The sequence below is a fragment of the Artemia sp. Qi Xiang Cuo genome, chromosome 10, assembly GCF_049724085.1.
Source record: "Artemia sp. Qi Xiang Cuo chromosome 10, ASM4972408v1, whole genome shotgun sequence".
In the NCBI taxonomy this organism is placed as follows: Eukaryota; Metazoa; Arthropoda; class Branchiopoda; order Anostraca; family Artemiidae; genus Artemia; species Artemia sp. Qi Xiang Cuo.
In genome coordinates this window covers 76,100,352-76,122,457 of record NC_142803.1, presented here as the reverse complement: position 1 = coordinate 76,122,457, position 22,106 = coordinate 76,100,352, and the positions used below count along the sequence as shown (strand labels likewise).

The 22,106-nt window shown below is 33.9% G+C and overlaps 1 protein-coding gene across 1 annotated transcript in view; it reads right to left on the bottom strand.

The window, feature by feature from the left end:
- Positions 1-22,106, bottom strand: part of LOC148948182 (uncharacterized) — a 445,032-nt gene that overhangs the window by 137,349 nt on the left and 285,577 nt on the right. Inside the window, exons 2-3 of the mRNA XM_089096127.1 lie at positions 19,916-20,086; positions 19,472-19,642 (exon numbers count right to left, since the gene is read on the bottom strand). Of these exons, the coding sequence (XP_088952253.1) occupies positions 19,472-19,642; positions 19,916-20,086 (342 nt within the window). The remainder of the gene's footprint in view (positions 1-19,471; positions 19,643-19,915; positions 20,087-22,106) is intronic.

The window sequence follows — 22,106 nt, the reverse complement described above, 5'->3', positions numbered from 1 at the left end:
GGTAAGTGTTTAATTTATTATATCTTTTACTATTTATAACAAGATTACAGCTAGCTTGTACATGTCGCGATTCATGTAAACTCTCGCTGCCCTTCCCATTATAATTACTTTTAATTTCTTCCAAATAATAATTTTTTTTCCAATTCGACTGAGTGTCACCTCAGAGAGTCAAAGGTTAGTAGATGCTTAGCATTTACTTAACATCGAGAGACCAGCAGTGGTTGAGCTCAACTCCAAATTTGCCAGCTTCCAATGACCCTATTTGAGTAAACTAACCTTCCTCGTTTTTTTTATTATCCCCCCAAAATATATTTTTCTAATATACATATCAAAAGAATTGCCTTTGAATGCTGATTCTAAATATATATAATATAATTAGTTCCACTACACCTATTTTAAAAATTACGTGGCCTTATTAATTTCTTTTATGAAACGAAGCCTAATTCGTTTTGACAAGTCTTGACATTACACCGTTCGCGAAGTCTTATCTCGTATCGAAACAATTTTTTTGCAGGAAGCTACGATGTCACTTCAGATCTGAGCTAATAATTTAGCGTTAGAACGTGACGATAATATTTTTATTGGTGATCTATATTTGAAGGAAAACTTGATGTTATTTATATACCGATTAAAAAAAAGAAAATATAGATATTTCTTTACAGGCTTTTTACTCGTTTTATTTTTATTTAATACTTTTTTTGTTATAATTGTTTTATTCAAATATTAATCTGCTGGGGGCTACGCTTGTTCTGCCTTTCTCCGTCTCCTGGCCCGAGTTTTGGACCCCAAATTTTTGCTGTTCTTCTTTAAAATGTTTGCACGTTTCTCCGTTGTCTCTATAGTGTGGTTTACAAGACTCTGAATTCGAGCGTGGTTTTGGTGCCCCGTAAAATATATTTAATCTTTGTTTTTCTTGATATTTGGCCTTTTTCATAAATGTTTTAGCTACTTGTGCAGCCGACAAACGAGCTTGTTGCTGCCCCTTTGGTTTCATTACTGTTCTCCATTATTTTTCTCTTAAAGAAGGTTTTCTTGACGATGGCCCAGGTTTAGCTATATCGGTTTCTGTAGAAGAATTTTCAGTGTCACATTCTGTTAGCTCGCGTCTGGTAGATGGCGTTTGTTTCAAAAGCCATTTTTGCGTTAAGACTGTAGGTGAGTCTAATGAATGAAAATCAGATAATTCATTGGTTCCTTCCAATTTTTCTTCCTCTGTGAATTTTATCCTTGGTTTATCACATTTTAAACCCTTATGTTGTGTTTGATTTTCTTCATCACTAGTTTCCGATGAGTATCGAATATTTCCCTTTTTCTCTTGTTTGTTGTGTAGAGTTTGTAGCCAAGACCGGGCTAAATACTCCATCCACTCCTCCCAAATTTTGTGGTCATTAAAAAGGTCATAAAGTTCATATGGTTTTCTGATATATACTGGTGAAATTGTGTTTTCTACTTCTTCATCTGATAGAATAGGCTCGGTTTTCTACGGTTTTGAAAAATATCCCTTTTTCATTCTATTATGGTGTACTACTTTTTCCTTTTCCTTATACTGATGCTTTAGAACATATGTTAAGTTATTTGGTAGGATTTTTATAATCCTGTAGGGTCCATCCCATTTCGGTTTTAACTTTTTTGTTCCTTTCAGATTCGTTTTGTAGACATAAACCAAATCTCCTAAACAGTAACTCGTTTTATTTTTGCTTGTTCTGTCATATTTTTCTTTTTGTTCTGTTTTTGCATCTTCCAGATTGTCTTTAACTTGTTCCATAGCTTTTTTTATTCGCATCACCTTCTCTTGCTTATATTGGTATAAGTTGCAATATATTCTGTCATTTTGTATTTTTTTTAAACAAATTCTGCGATCTCTTATATGTTGCAAAAAAAATGGCGTTTCTTTTAAGGTACGTGAAATAGCCATATTTATTGCAAAGACTACAAATGGTAAAGGTTCATCCCAATTTTCATTTTCCTCTCTTGCATGTATTCCCAGCATGTAAGCTAATTCCCTATGCTTACGTTCAACCTTTCCATTAGCTGTTGCCATATAAGACGAGGTAAACCATCGTCTAACATCCAGATATTCTGTAATTTTATGAAATAATTTGGCTCTAAAACATGGCCAATTGTCGCTAAGTAAAACTCTTGGGAAAATCCCATGTTCTAGAAATTGGCCATTGATCAAAACTTTTGCAATGGTTATTTTCCTTTCGTCTTTAATTGGAAAAGCGTATAAATATGAATTAAAATGGTCGACTATGGTTAGTACGCACCTGTTTCCTTTCCTGGAAACTGGTAAACTTCCTCCTGTTCCCCAAATGTCTATTGACATTAATTCTCCTACCCCTGAAGGGGTGGAGTATTGACCTAATTCATCCTTAGGGGTCCTTGGTGGTGACTTTTGTTTGGCGCACTCTTGGCAGCTTTGTATATAAGCTTTTACTTTTAAGTACATTTTTGGAAAATAAAAATTTCCTTTCAGCCTCCCCATAGTTTTTGCTTCGCCCATGTGACAGCCAATTGTTGCATGTGCCATCTGTAAAATTTCTCCTTCCAGAGATTTTGGAATTATTGGAATAATTTTAAAGTCATTTTTTCTATATTTTTGCGATGGTCTATGATATCTTATCAAAAGATTTTTACTTTCGTCAAGATCGAAATTATCTAAGTCCTTTAAAAAATGTTTAAAGTGCTCTAGCAGTTCTGTTCCTTTTGATAAAAAGGATTTCATTCCTAAACAAAAATCATCTTTATCTTGATGCTTCGAAATATTTTCATTAAACATTATTTCTACCCCTTCCAGTTCGTTCTAGATGGTTGCTATCAAATTTCCTTCCGTATCTGGATTTCGTGAAAAATAGTCAGGTAAAATGTTTGTACGGTCCTTTATATATATTGGGGTACATGAATATGCTTGCAGACGTAGTATCCACCGTGTCAGCCGGGCTAAAGTATTTTGCATCATATGTAGCCAAACTAATGATTTTTGGTCTATGCGTAAAATGAATTTTTTCCCAAGTAAAAATTGTCCAAAATATTCTGTAAAAACTACAACTGCCAAACACCCCCTTTCAACTGTCGAGTACTTTTTTTTCTGCCTCCGACAGTGACCTGCTCGCGTATTGGACTATTGACTCTACTCCTTCAGAATTTATGTTTAATAATATGGCCCCTGTACCGTACCCCGAAGTATCTGTTTGCAAACAGAAGTCTTGTGACAAATCTGGTAGTTTTAGTATTGGTGCCAGTAATAGTTGCCTTTTTATTTCATTTAGCGCTTGTTTTGCGTCCTCTGGACATTCGTATTTACCTGATTTTTTCAAAAGGTTTGTCAAAGGTTGTGCTATTGTGGCATAATTTTTAATATATTGTCTGAAATAGCTTAACAAACCACAAGCTGATCTGCAGCTTTTTTGATCCTTAAGAGGCTGTAATTTTTTTATGACTGTAAATTTGTCTTGATTTGGTGAAATAGTACCTTGATTTATCAGGTGTCCAAGGAAAACTAATTTTGGTACTACTATTTCCAACTTTTCTGGATTTAATTGCAAGCCTGCTTTTTCAAAGTTTTCCAGTATTTTTCTAAGTCCGACCAAGTAGTCTGCCAGGTTTTCCTTAAACAAAATTACTTCATCTAAATAAGCCAAGGTATCTTTTTTTCTTCCTGGTTCGTTATCTTTTAACACCAAATTCATTAGTCGACTAAAACAATTTTGACCAAATGATAAGCCAAAAGGCATACGTTCAAATGTGAACGTTCTCCCATCGTCTAAGATTACTGTAGTCTATTGCTTTGTTTCTGCATCTAAAGTGATTCGCCAATATCCTGCTATGAAATCAAAACTAGTGTAATATTTTGAACCTCCTAACGAATCTAAAATCGTATCAATTCTTGGTAACTTCATCAGGTCCTTAACCATGACGGCATTTAGTGATCTAAAGTCTATACATAATCTCCAGGTGCTATCTTTTTTCCTGACTATTACTAGTAGAAAACACCAATCGCTAATACTTTCCTTAATTATTCTCTGATCTTCCATTTCTTTTATTTGGCTTTCTAGCCATGGCTTTAAATGATACGGTGTTTTATACGGCGACTTTTTGATTGGAGGGCCCTTTGTGGATATCTTGTGCGTGATTAAGTGAGTTAATCCGTAATCCGCTTTGTGTCTTGCAAAAGTCCATTTAAAATCCTAAAGAATATTTTCCACCCTAGTTTTTACGTTTTCCGGTAAATGTTTTAAATCAAATTGTTGCAAAAAATCCGTTTTCGACATTCCATACTTTTCTTGTGGTTGCAGTTTCAATGAGGATAATTGTTCGTGGCTAGTGAAGTTTACGCTTAATTCTGGACTGTTTAGAGATTTGATTTCTGAACGTGAAATCTTTACTACTGATCCAAGATCTACCTGTTTCAGTTTTATTTTATTATTACTTAGATTTGATAGTTCTAAGTATGTTATACCATTTTCAATTTTTATAACTTGATTTTCCACGAAAATCATTGGGTATTCTTTTGTGGTGTACCCTCCTATTATGGCATCCACTGTTTTAACCTTTCCTTCTTTTGCATTTAATGTCGCTAGAACGAGCTGTCGTTCCCCCTTCTATGGCGATTTTCCGCTTATTTTTAGGTTATAATTCGAATCTTCACTTTCGTTATCTGTTGTTACGCAAATTTGACTAGTATTTTCATTTGCCTGGTTTATGGTAATTGTATCGGATATGGGTTCCCATACAATCCCATATTTTCTGATGGCATCTACTGCTAGAATAAAAGGAAATGGTAGCTGCTTGCATATTATTACTGTTACTGTTATTTCTTTATCCCCTGCAGTAAATTTTAGTGGACATTCTCCCAAAATTGTCAGCTTGTGTCCTGTCACTGATGTCAGGGTATTCTGGCATCTGCTTACGCAATTTTTGACGCTAGGAGGACACCTCTTAAAAATTTCCTCTCGAATTAATGATTTAGATGCGCCTGTATCTAGTAAACATGGTAAATTTTGAAAACACTCAATTTTAAAGCAACGCAGAATCGGTAGATTATTATTATTTGCATTTGTATCACAACACTCTAAACTATATAGGGGTCTTTGTAAGGAAACAGCTCTGTCGACCCTTACGGGCTGGTTTCTCCGTTTAAATGCCCACTGTTTGGGAAAAAGTTTCTGGGATTATCCCAGTTTTCTTCAGCGCTGCTACTTTGACCCTGGGTATTGTTAACCGTTTGCCTCCTAGGCTTAAATTCAGGAATATTCTTATTTGTTTGCCAAGTATTATTTGTTCCCTGCCTTCCTAAATTTCTGTCCCCCTGCGTTCTGAACTGGTGTCTTGTCTTGTACGTCTGGCCTTCTTTGCGTATTCTATGCCAGCAATCTGCTGCATAGTGGTTTCGTTTGCTACAATAATAGCAATAAAATTTGCTCTTAAATTGTTTGTTTGTTTCCTGGTTATTTCTAAATATTTTTGATCTGTCCTTGTTGGTTCCCCAACTATCTGTCTCTGGAGGGGGAGGGTGCCCATATTTTATATGGTTATTAGCTGCTAATTTTTCAAGGTCGTGGAGTCTGTCAGCTATTTTCCTAGACGGTGACCCTCAGCCTCCATCGCGCCTTTTTGGTTCAGGATTCGGCTCCTCAAAGCTCACCCTTTTCTGTCCCCTTTCATATTTTATACTTTCTTGGGCTCCTGTGTTATTTATTGACGTCTGGTCAAACTTTTTTATAGCCTCGTCAATTTTTACCTCTGTTTCGACTAGTATTATAGCCTGCTCTAAATTTTCAGGTTTCCGCGATAATATTACTCTTGATAACGTCTTTGGCAACCTTTGGTGACTAGTATATAATTGTACACTTTGTACTAATTTATAATTTTCATTTTTCCTTTAATACAAGCACTCGGATCAAAAAAATTGTTTTTCATATACCTTGATATAAGCTGAGGCGTTAAATACCACTACCTCTTTTATTTGCCTATTGGAGATTCTTGTCTCTATGAACTTTTTTTTAAAAGATTCAATTAGAGTACTGATGTTCTTGGGCTCTTTTTCCTTAAGTACTTCAAAATGTTTAAGGGCACTTCCCTTTAATCTGGCTGCGACGCAATGCTCTTTGACCTTATCCTCAAACGACTCAGTTAGTTCGTCGAAAATTTTTAATTTTTCGATAAACTCATCAGCATCGGAATTTCCCACGTATTCAGGTATAATTTTTGCAATTTCAAGTATTGTTGATAGGGAAGTCATTTTTTCCTCTGGTAAAGCCATCTTTATTTCAATCTACTATTTTTATCTATCCTTTTCGACTCAGTTTTTCTAGCGACCACCAGTTGTTGTGAAGTTTATGTTTATGGTATTTGGGTGTTTTAGTCTTAGATGCCTTTATTCTCCCTTTATAGGGGAGATAAACTCTGGCCCTAAGGTAACTTAACTTCGGTAGCGTGCCTTAGGCTATGACCGAACTAATGAGGCGTACCGAATGGGTTTATTCGAGGGGCTAAAGGTAGATGGTAGAGAGGTTGTCTAAAATACAGTGTTTTTATTCGATGTACATATAATAATTACAGACATAGATATTCTACTGAGACTGCTGTCTCAAGTAGACCACAAGTCTCAGAAACTACAATAATATAGAATAAGATACAGACACTTACAATGATCGGACAAGATCCCAAGGTATTTCTAATAAGAAAATAAACGGGCAGAGGTTCACCCGGCAACTCAAAAGGTCTGCCTTCAGTCTAAAAAATCGGGGTATATGTACGAAAAACTAACCACGTCCTTCCAGTTCTTTGACGCATTTAGCCAGAAAATTTGTTATTGAGCAAGTTCTCTCCAAGCCCACACATTCCAGGATTTGTGTCTTTATCTTAAAAAGTGGTATTTTGAAACTTTGTTTTTGCGTCTTAATATATTTTAACTCAATTAATAACTAACTAAATTAGAAAGCTTTACCACACTTAAAGCAAAAAAACCACCTGTGATATTTTAAAAGTACAAAATGATGATGATATAAATATGTCTGTCTTAATTTTATCTATTCGAAAAATAATGTTGGTGACGTTTTTTTCCGACTTAATTTTTTTATTGAAATAAAATATTTCAACTTTTTTTTAAGAATCTCTATTTTGCTTATAGGAGTTAGAGGTTTAGATAGCAATTCCCTTAAGTGAGGAAGAAGAAGTGCTACTTATAAAGTGTTCTGATAGAGTTGGAAAAATGGTATATTTTTGTTAATAATTGGGAGCATGAAGCTCAAACTATCTTCCTTTATTTAAATATGCTGCTTCTCTAAATACTTATGTACATTTTTTTTAAAGTTTAACTCTAAAGTGCACATTTTATGTAATTATGTAGTTTTTTTTTCTAAACAGTGATATTTTTATACTGATTAAAAATATTGTGTATTTATTCTAAAAACAAAAAAAAACTTGTATTATTCTAATTTGCCTTTCTTGAACAGCGTTGTAGGAATGATAGGAGACATACAATTTTTTTTATGTCTTAAAATGACATTACATATACTTATAACAGAGTCGAGAGTGATAACATTGTGAATAAAGATTTTTGTTCCTGGAAACATGACTGGTTCTACTCTGATGGAATTTGAAGGTACTAGCAGCAGTGAAATGAACCCAAGAGTACCCACTATTGCAGTAGAAATTCTCATGGGGACATCCTTTAGCCCTTGAATGGGATGATTATACTCGCAAGATATTGAATACCTTTGAGAAAATGAGCCAAGAGATCACTAATAACACCAAAGAAATTAAAGACATCAATGAAAAGCAAAGCATAAGCTTAGATTTTATACTTATAACAAAAAAAAGAATTTTTATAAAATCTTTTAGTGACAACACATTGGACATTTACTACAGAAAACGTTAATAATGAATTAATGAAAATCGTGAATTAATCTATATTTCAGGAAAATCACAACCAGGAGTAGGCTCCACTGACATTTTGGATAGAATTTTTGAAAATCATGTTTGAATTTTTGACATTTTGGAAATCATAACCAGGAGGAGGTCCACCGACATTTTGGATAGAATATGATTTACAAGGACAGGAATCCGATTTTTCCACTTCCATACTGTGAATTTTACTATTATATCAGAGACAATCTTGAACAAGTGTACCTTATGACAAGTGTTATACACATACTATAAGATACTTTAGAAATATATGAAGGACAATAATTTGAACCATTATACGTGATATGTGATAATAGTGTGATAGGTATGTTATTATTGTTTTTTTAAATAAAAAAAAGTTTTGAAATAATGCAAAAAGAGTCTGAGATAGGGTATCAGGGTTTTAACACAGTCTGAAAGAGATGAGCAGGATGTTTACCAAATTTCACATACACAAACACAGACATATACACACAAACACAGACAGATACACACAAACACAGAAACACACATAGACAGATACACACACACACATTCCTCGGGATTTTCGCCTGTGCGGCTGCCTCAGTGGTACTCTGTGGCTGATCATCGACACCCCCTAGTTTATTATGTTTTCAATCAGTGTTTTTTGTACATTGGAAGGATAAACATATGATTGGAAAATGTGACACTCAATTTATTGGCTTAAAATAATCAACTAGGGGGGGAGGGTATATTTGAATGTGTACTTTTGATATTGACTGAAGAACATGAAGAAATAAACTGCTGTCACTAGAAAGTGAACTATTATATGTTTGATTATGATAAAAGCTTGTAAAGTACACTATTACAACATTTGAATAGACAGATACACACACACGCATTCCTGTGGATTATTTCCTGTGTGGCTGATCATCGACACCACCTAGTTTATTGTATGTTTTTAATAAGTGTTTTTTTTTTCATTGGAAGGATAAACATATGATTGAAATATGTGACACTGAATTTATTGGCTTGAAATAATCAACTTGCGGAGTTATATTTGAATGTGTACTTTTGATATTGACTGAAGAGCCTGAAGAAATAAACTGCTGTCACTATAAAGTGAACTATTATATGTTTGATTATGATAAAAGCTAGTAAAGCACTACATTACAACATTTGAGCCGACTGGGATTTTATGATCGATTGATTAGACCTTGTAATAAAAAGGTAAAGAATTGTGTACAATTCAAGAAGAAGTAAGTGAAATATACAGTTTTTTCAGAGTTAAAGCGCAGTATGTAAAAGGTAATGTGCCTACAGAAAAACTTTTGATCCAAAACTGTGACCCCAGAATTCCGTTTTTCAATTTAGATGAGTTTAAATGCCCCAAATTTGAAGGGGCTTATCACTCTTGTGAAGATGAGGTTGTTCTTCGCACAGTGAAAACCAAGAGACATACCTAATCGTGATTTGTGCATCAAACACAGCAAGAAGGATGATATGTCACAGGACACCGTTTGATGGATGTTTATTAGTGACCTTTAAGCAATAAACTTCATTAAGCTTAACCATTCCTTTTCTTAGGCCTGTTACCAGAAGCAATCACAGATAATATTGATATATATATTTATTTTTACTGCGTCTGTATCATCTGTAAAGACCATTGTCATGATTTTACTAATTCTTATGAGTCTAATGCAATCAATTTAGAACATGTGGATTTTAGAATAGATGAGGTGAATCTTGAGGAAATGAGAAGAAAACTATTGAATGAAATGAATTCAATTACAGTGGAGAGAAACTCAGTTTTAGATTATTGAGGAAAGAAACTAGCGGAAGAAAGGGTGCCCTTACCGCCCCATAAAAGCTCAAAATCACAAAGATGGCCATGGAAAAGGGGGTATGGCATACAAGAAAGAGATCGCGACGAGAAAAATAAAAGATCATGAAAATCATGGTCCCCCTACAGGAATTCTTCACATTTCTTGAGAAATAACAGAGAAGATTCGTATAAAAGAAACTTGACATACAAGAATTCATCATCATTCTGGAAGAACTCCCATTTATCAATATATTCCAAATCTATTTACTAATGTCACTCATAAGAACGTTTTGCTTTTATATTTGCAATATAAGTGGGTCATATGACAACAGGTTGTTAAATTGGTGAAAATTTCAGACTAAAATCCAGGGTTTGTCATTCAACTGGCATGTTTTAGGTAAATATTTGATGTTACATGTTAGAAAAAAAAGCTTGAATCAGGGAATATACATTGAGAAACTTTCATTGATTTTGAAAATTAAGGAGATTTATTTAACAGGTCCATAATAGAATAGGATATGGTATGCTGATGTTGAGATTGACACAGACAATTTAAAATGATTTCCACGTAAATTTGATAGGTTATTAGCAAATGGTTTTGTGAAGTGAGTATTTTTGGACGGGTCACATAGGAGAATAGGTTCTTAAATTGCTAAAAATTACAAATTTAAATCAAGGATCTATCTTTAGACTGGTATGTTTTCGGTAAATGTTTGATATTACATACTAGAAACAATTTGAATCACGGAATGTACCCTGAAAAACAATCATTGATTTTGAACATATGAAGTGGGGATTTATCAAGATTCAGTCAGACACAGACGGTAATACCAGCTCATAAGTGATATACTAGAGTCTGAAATAGGTGAATCAGGTTTTTCTTTACCAAAGTCAGAGAGAGGTGGATCGAATTCTTTTTAGAAGAAGAGAAATATGAAGTGAGAATTTACCGAGATTCAGTCAAACAAAAACACTTCCAACAGCTCACAAGTGATGTACTAGAGTCTAAAATAGGTTAATTATGTTTTAATAACAGTCCGAGAGAAATGAACCGGATTCATTTTAGAGTTAGAGACATATGAAGTGAGAAATTATCAAGATTTAGTCAGACACAGACTCGATGGAATTGCTAGCGTACCCTAAGAAAATACTGGAAACATAACAAAGTAATGCAAGGAGATTTTTTTATTCAAATAATGACATATACAATTCTACATGTTATTAAAATCATATAAAATGTTTAATGTTTTGAATCCGTTCCATAAAATAGTTCATCATTGTTTCTCTTGACATAGCACTTATTCCATTTCGGTGTCATACACGTCTTTTAACATGGTTTCAGCTACAGGTTCAATATGAGTTTTATCATTGGTATTATAGGATTCATTGACTATCTCTTGATAATCTGTCGATGAGAGTAGTAACATTTTTCTGTTTTGTTTTTCATCAATTCATCTTCAAATTCGTTAGTGATATTTACTGCCAATGCCCTTTTTATTTTACCTGCAATTTCACTGTCTATTAACACATTATTTTTACGCAGGTAAAAGTTCCGGTACGTAGACAAGATATGGTTTATGATATTAGTAGAGGAGTGCGCCTGTCTTCTTTTGACCATCTTTTGAATGCTAATACTCGAAAGCTGGCGATAGGGTTTATCGCTGGGCAACGTGTTACCACAAGCACTAGAAAGAAGATGTCCCTCTTCATCAACTATTATTTTTATTTTGACATTCTCTTTAAATGCCAACATAAAAATGTTGGAATGCCTCTTTGGAGGTAATGATGCTCGTCCTGAGTTAGTTCCCATACAAATTAGCGCATGAAGAACGACCTCCACGTGCCTGTGGATATCTGGCTAGACACAAGAGAACCAAATACATCTAGAGACGGTTGGGTTGGCAGCTCTCCTCCTGAAACTTTCATTGCTACGAATGGAACCAGAAATTCAGCCACGGATATATCATCTCAAACCCCGTTTCGACCCCGGACAATTCCCTCTGATTATCGTTGACCAAGGTGGCCTAAATTTGGCCACCTGGAATGTTCTGACAGTGAACCAACCCGGTTCAAAGCTTCTATTAGCCAGAGAATTCAAGAAATATAGTTACAATGGCTAGAATCACTGAAACACGTCTATCTATTGATGGTGAGGAGTCCATTGGTGAAGGGCGCACAATGCTTTAGTTACGTGGTCACCAGAAAGGAGGAGGCGTTGGCCTAGTGCTGAACAGTGCTGCACAGAAGACCCTCTTGTCATTCGCACCAGTAGCACCCAGGCTCCTGAGAGCAAGGTTCGATGGTAAACATGGAAAAATAACCATCATCACCTGTTATGCCCCAAACATGAAGCCAAGGAAGAGGATAAGGATGACTTCTATACCCTTTTAAGTTGTGAGATCTCGTCAGTACCTCCCGTCCCGTCCTTCTAGGAGATTCGTCCCGACCCTCCCGTCCTTCTAGGAGATTAATTAAAAAAATTCCACAAAATACGTTTTTCAAAAAAAAGTAAAGAACTCCATTAAACCAAAAGTGAACAAAAATAGAATCAAATAATATACCAAGCATACAACTACCACAAATATGTATCAATAGATAAATAAAACGCAAAACGAACAGAAATTAAAATAAATAACCGAGTCAAACTCAAAACGAGCAGAAATTATTATGAGTAGGGTTCTATAACCCTATACTTTTTAAAAAGCCAGAATATATTTTGTACTTTGCTGAAAAAAATGTGCAGTGTCAGTTTAATATACGCTGACGTTTATTCCTTAAAATCTTAATTATAATTTTTGATTTCATAAAGTTATAAAGATGAAAAGTTTAAAAGGATTTTTTCCGTAAAGTACAAATTATATTCTGGCTTTTAGAAGGCATAGGGTTTTAGAACCCTACTCATATTAATTTCTGCTCGTTTTGAGTTTGACTCTGTTATTTATCTTAATTTATGTTTGCTTTGGGTTTCATTTATTTATTGATAGTGATTTGTGGTAGTTGTATGCTTGGTAGATTATTTGATTCTATTTTTGTTCATTTTTGGTTTAATAGAGTTCCATACTTTTTTTGGAAAAACTTATTTTGTGGAATTTTTTTAAATTAGTTTCTTTTCGTTTTATATTGACAGAGTCTTTTTCAGGTAAAAAGACTGAGCTTATTCTAAAGTTAAACAATCATCCCTTCCATAAAAAACTTAAATATCCCCTGGGCACAACTTACAACCCTTGGCCCTAATCTCTGGGGTTTGTTTCAACCCCAAAAGCTTTGTTGTATGATATTTAGACTATTTTGAATAGAATGGCTATCTTAAAATTTCAGTAGGATCGAAACACAAAATATACTATTAGAACCGCCTTGTCCAAAAATCCTATATAAGAAACTTACAGTTTCTTGACTTCAACAATTGTGGCTTAAATAACGAGGAAAATGTGGCTTAAATAACGAGGAAAATCTATTGTCTTGAAAAACAAGAAAGTTGCTTAAACTACAATATCTCCATAAACCGCATTTTTTTTTTTCCTTCTGTTCTACTCAGATAGCGGGGCACTGGAACATCATAGAGGGCTGTTTAAGGGCTCATTTTAAAGGAAATGGATATGGTTAAAAACATTTTACAATTAAAAATATAATAAAGAACCAAGTCTAGCCTAAGTAATTAAATATTGTCATACACTATCTTTATAAGTGAGCAACAATTGTGTATTTATGTATGTATGTATTTATATAAACGGATCCATGTTTTTTCGGGAAAATTATAAATGGGAACTATGTAAGTTTAATCAGATATAGCTGAAACCTAGTAAAGAACAAACCCATTACACATAATAACTAAAAGTTAAGATAATACAAGCCTCTTTTGAAAAGTTTTTACATAAGGGATTGGTATTACATATAAGTTTATCGCTATTGTGGCTGTAGAAATGGTTTATGGCAAAAAACAAAATCTAGCTAAAAATAACTACATGGTAGTATAAGTAAGCTACAAGTTATAAAAAGTCTCCACCAAAATTTGAGCTCAAATCGTAAGATTCAAAGTCCTAAGTGCTAACCATTACACAATGAAACATTCATATGCCAAAGAATGCAAACAATAGGTGATATACATATTTGATAGAACCTATCCTTGAGGCCCGAGCACTTCAATTTAGATATAGTAGGAAACAAAGTTTTAAAGTCATTGACTGACAAAAAATTCAAACTAGTTTTCAGTGATTTTTTCCAGGTTGCAGCGGTAGTTTACATAAACGATCGATATAGTTCGTTATTAATTGTTATGGTAAAGAACAAACTCTAGCCCATAGTAAGCCTACATGGTAATATAAGAAAGCTACAAGTTATAAAAAGGCTCCACCGATATAGAAAACTTCTTATAAAAATCCAAAAGAACTTTTGGAGAAATTGCCCAAAAGAGGGAAGTAAGTCGTCTAAGGATTGGTATTCTTTTCACCCAGGACTGCTTCACAGCTTCGACTTGCGCATTCCATGCAAACCGTTGATCCAAGGTTAATCTTAAAATCACAGGGTTAGCTTCAAGGTGAATTAATTTGCCTTTCATGTAAAGCTGGGGTATTTGGACTTTTTGTTTATTATGGACGATTACTGGTTTCATTTTAAGGGCTGATAATGAAATGGACTTTAGTGTCCGAGAAAGCATCTAGTTCTAATATGGCACTTTTTGTAGATTAATTTCCGATCCTTAACTTGAGCGTCCGCATTCCCAAATAATGACATCATCAGCAAACTCCCTCTTGGATACTTTTGAACTTGAAAGGTCAAATTCTGATATTATAAGTAGGAAAAGCAATGGTCTAAGAGGAGATCCAGCAAAGACATTTGCTTTACGCTCGTCACATTGAATTGAGGAACCATTTATCCCAAATGTTGGAAGTTTTTCCAGTTGATCCTTCTTGCCGACCTTCTATTAATAAAATTATATGCTTGGGCTATGGGGGTATTTGCATCTAATATTTCCAAAAAAGGAGGACCTTGCTTGTCGTTTTGCCATTTCTATGACTTTTTCGGCTTTTGCCACTGTTCTTTTCATCTCTATAGAATCTTTCAGAGCCCTAGTTCTGCTGAAAAGGTTTCTTGCTTATTTATTATTATAACTTATTTATATATTATAAGGTTTCTTGCGTTAGGATGCCCCTTAGGGGCCACTAGAGAGCGTGGAATCCCTTTTCTTATCGGCGGGGCTACATCAACTCCCTTTCTTCCTTATCTTATCTTTCCTGCATGTCTCAAAGCCTTTTGTTTTATTTTTTTTCATATTATGAAGGTTAGTTTCCTGGAGGCAGATTAGATCTACTTCCTGTCTTGAAATAAAAAGTATTATCAAACAATTCGTGGTTTTTAAGGGATCCAGACTAATTCAGTTAGGATCGTTTATAAGGAAGAAAAAGAAACACATGGGCCCCAAATTTGTTATTGTCAATTGATCCATGGTTCCTGTTTCTTTAGCCTTGATTATTCTCATTTTTTGTGGAACTAAATCAAACAATTGACAACTAATTATATCTTGCTTTGCTGTGAAAGCATTTCAGTCTTGGGCAATATAAACTTCTGTTTCTTTTGAGGTTATCAATTTAAGAGGATTTTTTTTTGTTTTTGAAAATAGGGATTAGCCTTTTTAGGCTTGCGTGGTTCCACATTGGTCAGTGGATGGAAAGACAACTTAAATTGCCAAAAAACACAGAAAACTATATAAAAGCCAAAGTGCTAATTTAAACGTGAGAATTAGAAAACATGGAACAGCTTCAATTCTTCATCAAGTTTTCTCTTTTAAATGAAAATCAAAATTCTTCCATAGGTAAAAGTTGTAGTCTATACACTGAGAGGCTTTTTCTAGAATAGGCTGTTAGATGCTAATTCAGAGCTGACTTAAATGAAAATACCCTTTTGCTCAAGTAAAAAATTAAATGTTGTCACCTGTATGCACTCTTTGAGTGCGTTCAAATAGTCTAGTCACGGCAAGCATTTCTTGCATAAATCATCTTTTAAACAGTTTCTCACCTGAGTGAAATCTTTGGAGCTCATTCCAAAACCTTGATGTAAACAGGCATTTCTTACATACATCACATTGGTAACAATCAAGCAAATTTGTATTACTAAAGAAACTAAAATAGTTAAAGAAATTAAACACATATAAAAACATTGAAAAAAAGCAATTTGATGTACCAATTGGTACCAATTGTATCAACTTGTGTATACATTTTTTAATGCCAGTAAAATTGCTAAGAATCACAAAAGTGTTTCTACACTCATCACATATGAAAGGTTTCTCATCTGTACGCAGTCTTTAATGTGTATTCAAACTGAAAAGTTTCTCATCAATATGCTTGTCAGGTTTCTAAAATGAAAGGTTTCTCACAAATATGCATTCTTTGGTGGCGGTTAAAATTTGGTAATGTAGAGAATGTTTGGTCATAAAGATCACACTTCAACGGCTTCTTACCCGTCTGTATTCTTTGGTGCCGGTTCAAATGTGATGCTTGAGAAAACGTTTTATTACAAACGTCACAATTAAATGGTTTCTCACCCGTATGCACTCTTTTACGGGTGTTCAAATGTGATTCTGTTGAAAAGGTTTTATCACAAACATAACACATAAAAGTCTTTTCACCCGTGTGAACTCTCTGATGGGTGTTCAAATTTGATGCTCTAGAAAAAGTTTGGTCGAAATCATTACACTTAAACCGCTTCTCACCCGTGTGCACTCTTTTATGGGTGATCAAATTAGCTGCTCGATAAAACGTTTTATCGCAAACGTCACACCTATACGTCCTCTCACCTGTATGCACTCTCATATGTGTTTTCATATGTGATGATGGAGAAAACGTTAGGTAACAAACGTAATGCTTAAATAGTTCCTCACGCGGTTGGACTCTTTTCTGACGGTTCAAATTTGATTTTGTAGAAAAGGTTTTATAAGAAACGTCACTCTGAAAAGTTTTCTCACCCGTATTCACTTTCTGATGGGTGATCGAACTAGATGCTCTAGAAAAAGTTTTGTCACAAACATTACACATAAACCGCTTCTCACCCGTGTGCACTCTTTGATGGTTGATCAAATTAGATGCTCGAGAAAACGTTTTATCGCAAACATCACACTTAAACGTTTTTTCACCCGTATGCACTCTTTTATGGGTGTTCAAAGTTGATTTTGTAGAAAAGGTTTTATCACAGACGTCACACTTAAACGGTTTTTCACCCGTATGCACTCTTTTATGGGTGTTCAAATATGTTGCTTAAGAACACGTATTATAACATAAGTCAGACTTAAACGGCTTTTCACCCGTATGCATTCTTTTATGGTTGTTCAACGTTTGTGCAACAGAAAAGGTTTTATCACAAACATCACACTTAAACGGTTTTTCACCCGTATGCACTCTTTTATGGGTGTTCAAAGCTGATGCTTCAGAAAAGGTTTTATCACAGACGTCACACTTAAACGGTTTTTCACCTGTATGCACTCTTTTGTGGGTGTTCAAAGTTTTTGCTTAAAAAAAGGTCTTATTGCAATAGTCACATTTACACGGTTTTTCAAAGGTGTGCACTATTTTATGGGTGTTCTAAGTTGACGCTTGGGAAATTGTTTTATCACATACTTCACACTTAAACGGTTTTTCACCCGTATGCACTCTTTTATGGGTGTTCAAATATGATGCGTCAGAAATGGTTTTATCACAGACGTCACACTTCAACGGTTTCTCACCCGTATGCACTCTCTTATGGGTGTTCAAACTTGCTGCTTGAGAAAACGTTTTGTCGCAAACATCACACTTAAACGGTTTCTTACCCGTGTGAATTCTTTTATGGGTGTTCAAAGTTGATGCTTGAGTAACGTCTTGGTCAAAAATGTCACAATTAAACGGTTTTTTACCCATATGCAGTCTTATGTGCTAGTTTAATGTCTGTATTCGAGAAAAGGACTTTTAACAAACCTCACATTTATATGTCTTTTTCTTTTCATGAGTTCTTTTATATCTTTTCAATTTTTCTTCCTTTTTACTTTCAAACCTGTTTTCTGATATTCTAAGCCTTTTCCTTCTGATTCCGATGCACACGAAATTAAGAAACTGCTTGTGGATGGATTCTTTGAAACATCTAGTGACGTATTTCCCTGTAAGTGAAATCCAGACACGTGTGGTGAAAAGCGACCTAAAAGATTAAAAGTCTACAGAGTTAAACAAATAACACAAATAATAAAACTCTTAAAACTGAAAACAAATATATATCTTTCAAAATGTTTTGAAAGTCTACAGAGTTAAAAACAGAAAAAAAAAAAATACAAAATATTTTCAAAATATAGTCTCAAGATTCAAAATATAGTCTGTCAACATTTAACAGCTTACTTCAACTAACTTTAGTGATTTATTACACGTCTTCTAACGAGTAACACGCGTAATAACGTGTTACACGTCTATATTCCTATCTGAAGCACGGAAGCCAGGTTTTCGTCAGGTTACAAATAACAATTCAAAAAGGGATAAATTATTTTAATAGACAATGAATAACAATAAAACCAATTCTGGACATTTCGGTCACACATAGTGACACCGCCATCACCATTTGGGAAATTTGAATCGTTTAAAAAAAATTCCTTTGTAACAAAGAGTCAGGCTGGAGTACCTTGTGAGCATATTTATTTGCTGTGCTATACTTTTTTCTTATAGAGACAGGCACATATTTTAGGTTCAAAATTTCTATTGAATATTTATATAAATTATTTTAATAGACAATAAAAAACAATCAAACAAATTCTGGACATTTCGGTCAAACATAGTGACACCGCCATCACCATTTGGGAACTTTTGAATCGTTTAAAAAAAATTCCTTTGTAACAAAGAGTCAGGCTGGAGTACCTTGTGAGCAGATTTATTTGCTGTGAAATACTTTTTTCTTACAGAGACATGCACATATTTCAGGTTAAAAATTTCTATTGAACTCTGAACAATAAATATGTTGTTTTAGTTGACTGTTCATCGGCTATAAGTCAATTGTTAAATCAAACAATATTTAGGTTGCGACTGAGAACTGGTCAAAGGCAACTGACAACTGGTGATTGAAAACAGAACTTTTAAGAGCTCATCAACGTGTATTTACATGCAGAAAACAAGTTTGTTTGGTATAAAATTTTCGCTAGGCTCTGATTTTTCGCTTCAATTTTTTTTTTTTGGGTTATCATTTTTCACTTTGTATTAAAAGGTTTTATCCTTCTGAGGAAAACTTGACCTTTTTTTTTTCCAATGAGACTCGCTATGTTCTTCTGGCTAAATATTTAAAACAACTCGTTCTAAAACAGACAAAAAAAACTTTTCACTTCATCTGCACAAAATGAATTTAGTATTTTTGTTTGAATCTAGTGTTTTCAGTAAAATAATATTCTATGCTAAAAATTTCTGGTAGACAGTTCAAATAATAACAGCCGATTTTCTGCTTCTTTCAAATTCACCTTGGAATCAAAATAATATACAGATTTATTTCTTTATCTCTTAACTTAAAGAGAAATATACACTATAAATATAGATTATAAAATGTATGTAGAGATATAGTTTTAAGGCTTATTATCAAGGCTTTGGAAAATAATAAAACCTGCAAAACTACTTTGTGAAAGTTTAAAAATGTTCATTAAAGACTAAAAAAGCGGTTTGGCCAACACCTGCACATTGGAAAAAAGATAAAACAAAAGTTCCATCTTAAGATAAAGTCTCTTTTTCCTGTTTTTGTCCAATAAAATAGTATCCAATACATTTCAATCAACAAAAAAAGATATACCTTCATTGTTAAAACATTTGGGTTGCAATTCCTGGGTGTCGTCTTCAAATGTAGATGGTCCTGAAATGCTAGGTAAATTGAGCAAGGGAACATCTTCACGTTTTGGTGACAAATGATGGTTTGGAAAATGAAAGGGCTTCTCAAGGTCACATGGTAAAGCGTCCTCAAATTCTAAAAGAAAATTTAAATTAAACAGACATATTAAAATTTTAACAGTAAAGCTCAATAAAAAAATGCAACTGCTTTTTCCTTTTAGTTACGTGTAAAAATATAAAAGTTTTAACAGTAAAGCCTACTAAACAAATGCAGCTGCTTTTTCCTTTTAGTTACGTGTAAAAACCTGCAAAACTACTTTGTGAAAATATGTCTCTTTGTCCTGTTTTTGTCCAATAAAATAATATCCAATACATTTCAATCAACAAAAATACAAAATTTCAGATATACCTTCATTGTTAGAACATTTGGGTTCCAATTCCTGGGTGTCATCTTCAAATTTACATGGTCCTGAAATGCTAGGTAAATTCAGCAAGGTAACATCTTCATGTTTTGGTGACAAAAGATGGTTTGGAAAATGAAAGGGCTTCTCAAGGTCACGTGGTAAAGCGTCGGCAAATTCTAAAACAAATTTTAAATTAAACAGACATATAAAAATTTTAACAGTAAAGCTCAATAAAAAAATGCAACTGCTTTTTCTTTTTATTTACGTTTAATAATCTAAATATACAGATATTATATACATACATAAAATTAAATGTAATTCAATGTCCCATTAATTAAATGTCCCAAAATTTAACCACTGAAGTCAGCTAATTTTATTCCTCTCTTACACGTCTTATAACTTAATATTCCCATATGAAGCCTCTACCCCTGATTTGATGGTATTTTTTTCTTAGGACCATTTTTTTTCCTTAGACAACTTAATGAGAAAGCCGAAAAAATGGGGTGATTATTTTCCAAGGCAAAATATATTTTTTTTAATTTTGTGAAAGAACAATTAAATGCATATATTTACTCTTTTTAACTAAAGATTCCTCAGAAGCTGTAATGAGATCAGCAGTCTTAAGAAGTTGTTGCAATTCCATGAAAGGTATTGAAGAACGATTTTAATGCAAACTATTAGAAGTATTATACTCTTATCAGAACTTGGATATGACACAGAATTTAGTCAGGTGTCCTAAAATAAAAAAGATACAATGATTGATGGCTAATAATGACTATTAACCTCTGCAAAGCATATGTTATCTTAATACATTTGAAAGCACAGGATCGACTCCTTCAGCAGTGAAAAGGGTGAAAAAATTCTAAAATTTATTCAAAAACTAATTCAAAAACAAAAAAATTTGCACTTTACTGAAAAAATATATGTGTTTTTACTTTTATAGCTTTAATAAATCAAATAATATAAACATTTTGATTACTAAATATCAGTAAATGTATATTAAACTGGCAATGCACATTCATTTGTATTTTTCCAGTAACGTGCAAATTTTGTTCTGGCCTTGGGAAGGCATATGGGTTTTGCGCCCAACTTATGTTACATTCTGCTCGTTTTGAGTTTGACTCGGTTAATCATTGTAATTGCTGTTCGTTTTGGGTTTAATTTATTTATCGATGCTGATTTGTGGTAGTTTCTCGCTTGATACATTATATGATTTTATTTTTGCTTATTTTTTGTTTAATGGAGTACTTTACTTTTTGCTGATAAACTTATTTTGTGGAATAAAATTTAAAAATTAATTTCTGTTCGTTTTATATTGACACAGTCTTTTCAGGAAAAAAGAAAACAATACTTTAAATCTTTCCGTTTTTTAAGACTTTATAGTTTGATCTGCAAAATTTTGATTGGATTTGTTTTGAAAAATTGTGAGCGTGGAGGGGGAGGGGGCTAGTTGATCACCAATCACTTTTACAATTAAAAAGGGCACTAGAACTCTCAATTTCCAATCGAATGGGCCCCTTTCGAAGCTTCTACGACGACCCCTTCCATATGAAGTGCCCTTCTCTAAAGGAAAAAAATAACACATAGTACATTGTGCCAACATCGTTCTTATATGCCCTTAGGGCATAACTTAAAACCCTTGCCCCACGGGTTGTGGGGAACAGTTCACCTCAAAAACATTTTTTCTATCTGGAAATTAACTACACTGAACAAAATGACTATCTCTAAATTTTGACTTGATGTGTTGGGGAATGATGGGTGTAGGGGGGGGGGGCTAGTTGCCCACCAATTACTTTAGACATTTAAAAATGGCACTAGCCACACCACTTTCGAATCAAATGAACCCTTTTCGAAGTTTCTACGACAATTACTTCTATAAAAAACCTTATGAGCCCCCAGGGCATAACTTAAAACCCTTTCCCTGAGGGTAGTGGAGGAGTGTCTTCCTCATAAACATATTTTCTATCTGGAAATCATCTACGCTGAACAAAATGGCTATCTCAAAATTTTGATTGGATGTGTTTGGGGGAATGATGGGCGGGGGTGGCTAGTTACCCTCCAATCACTTTCGACAACTAAAAAGGGTACTAGCCCTTCAAATTTCCAATCGAATGAGCCTTTTTTGAAGTTTATAAGACAACGCTTTCTATAAAAAAACCTCATATACCCCCAGGGCATAGCTTAAAACCCTTGCCC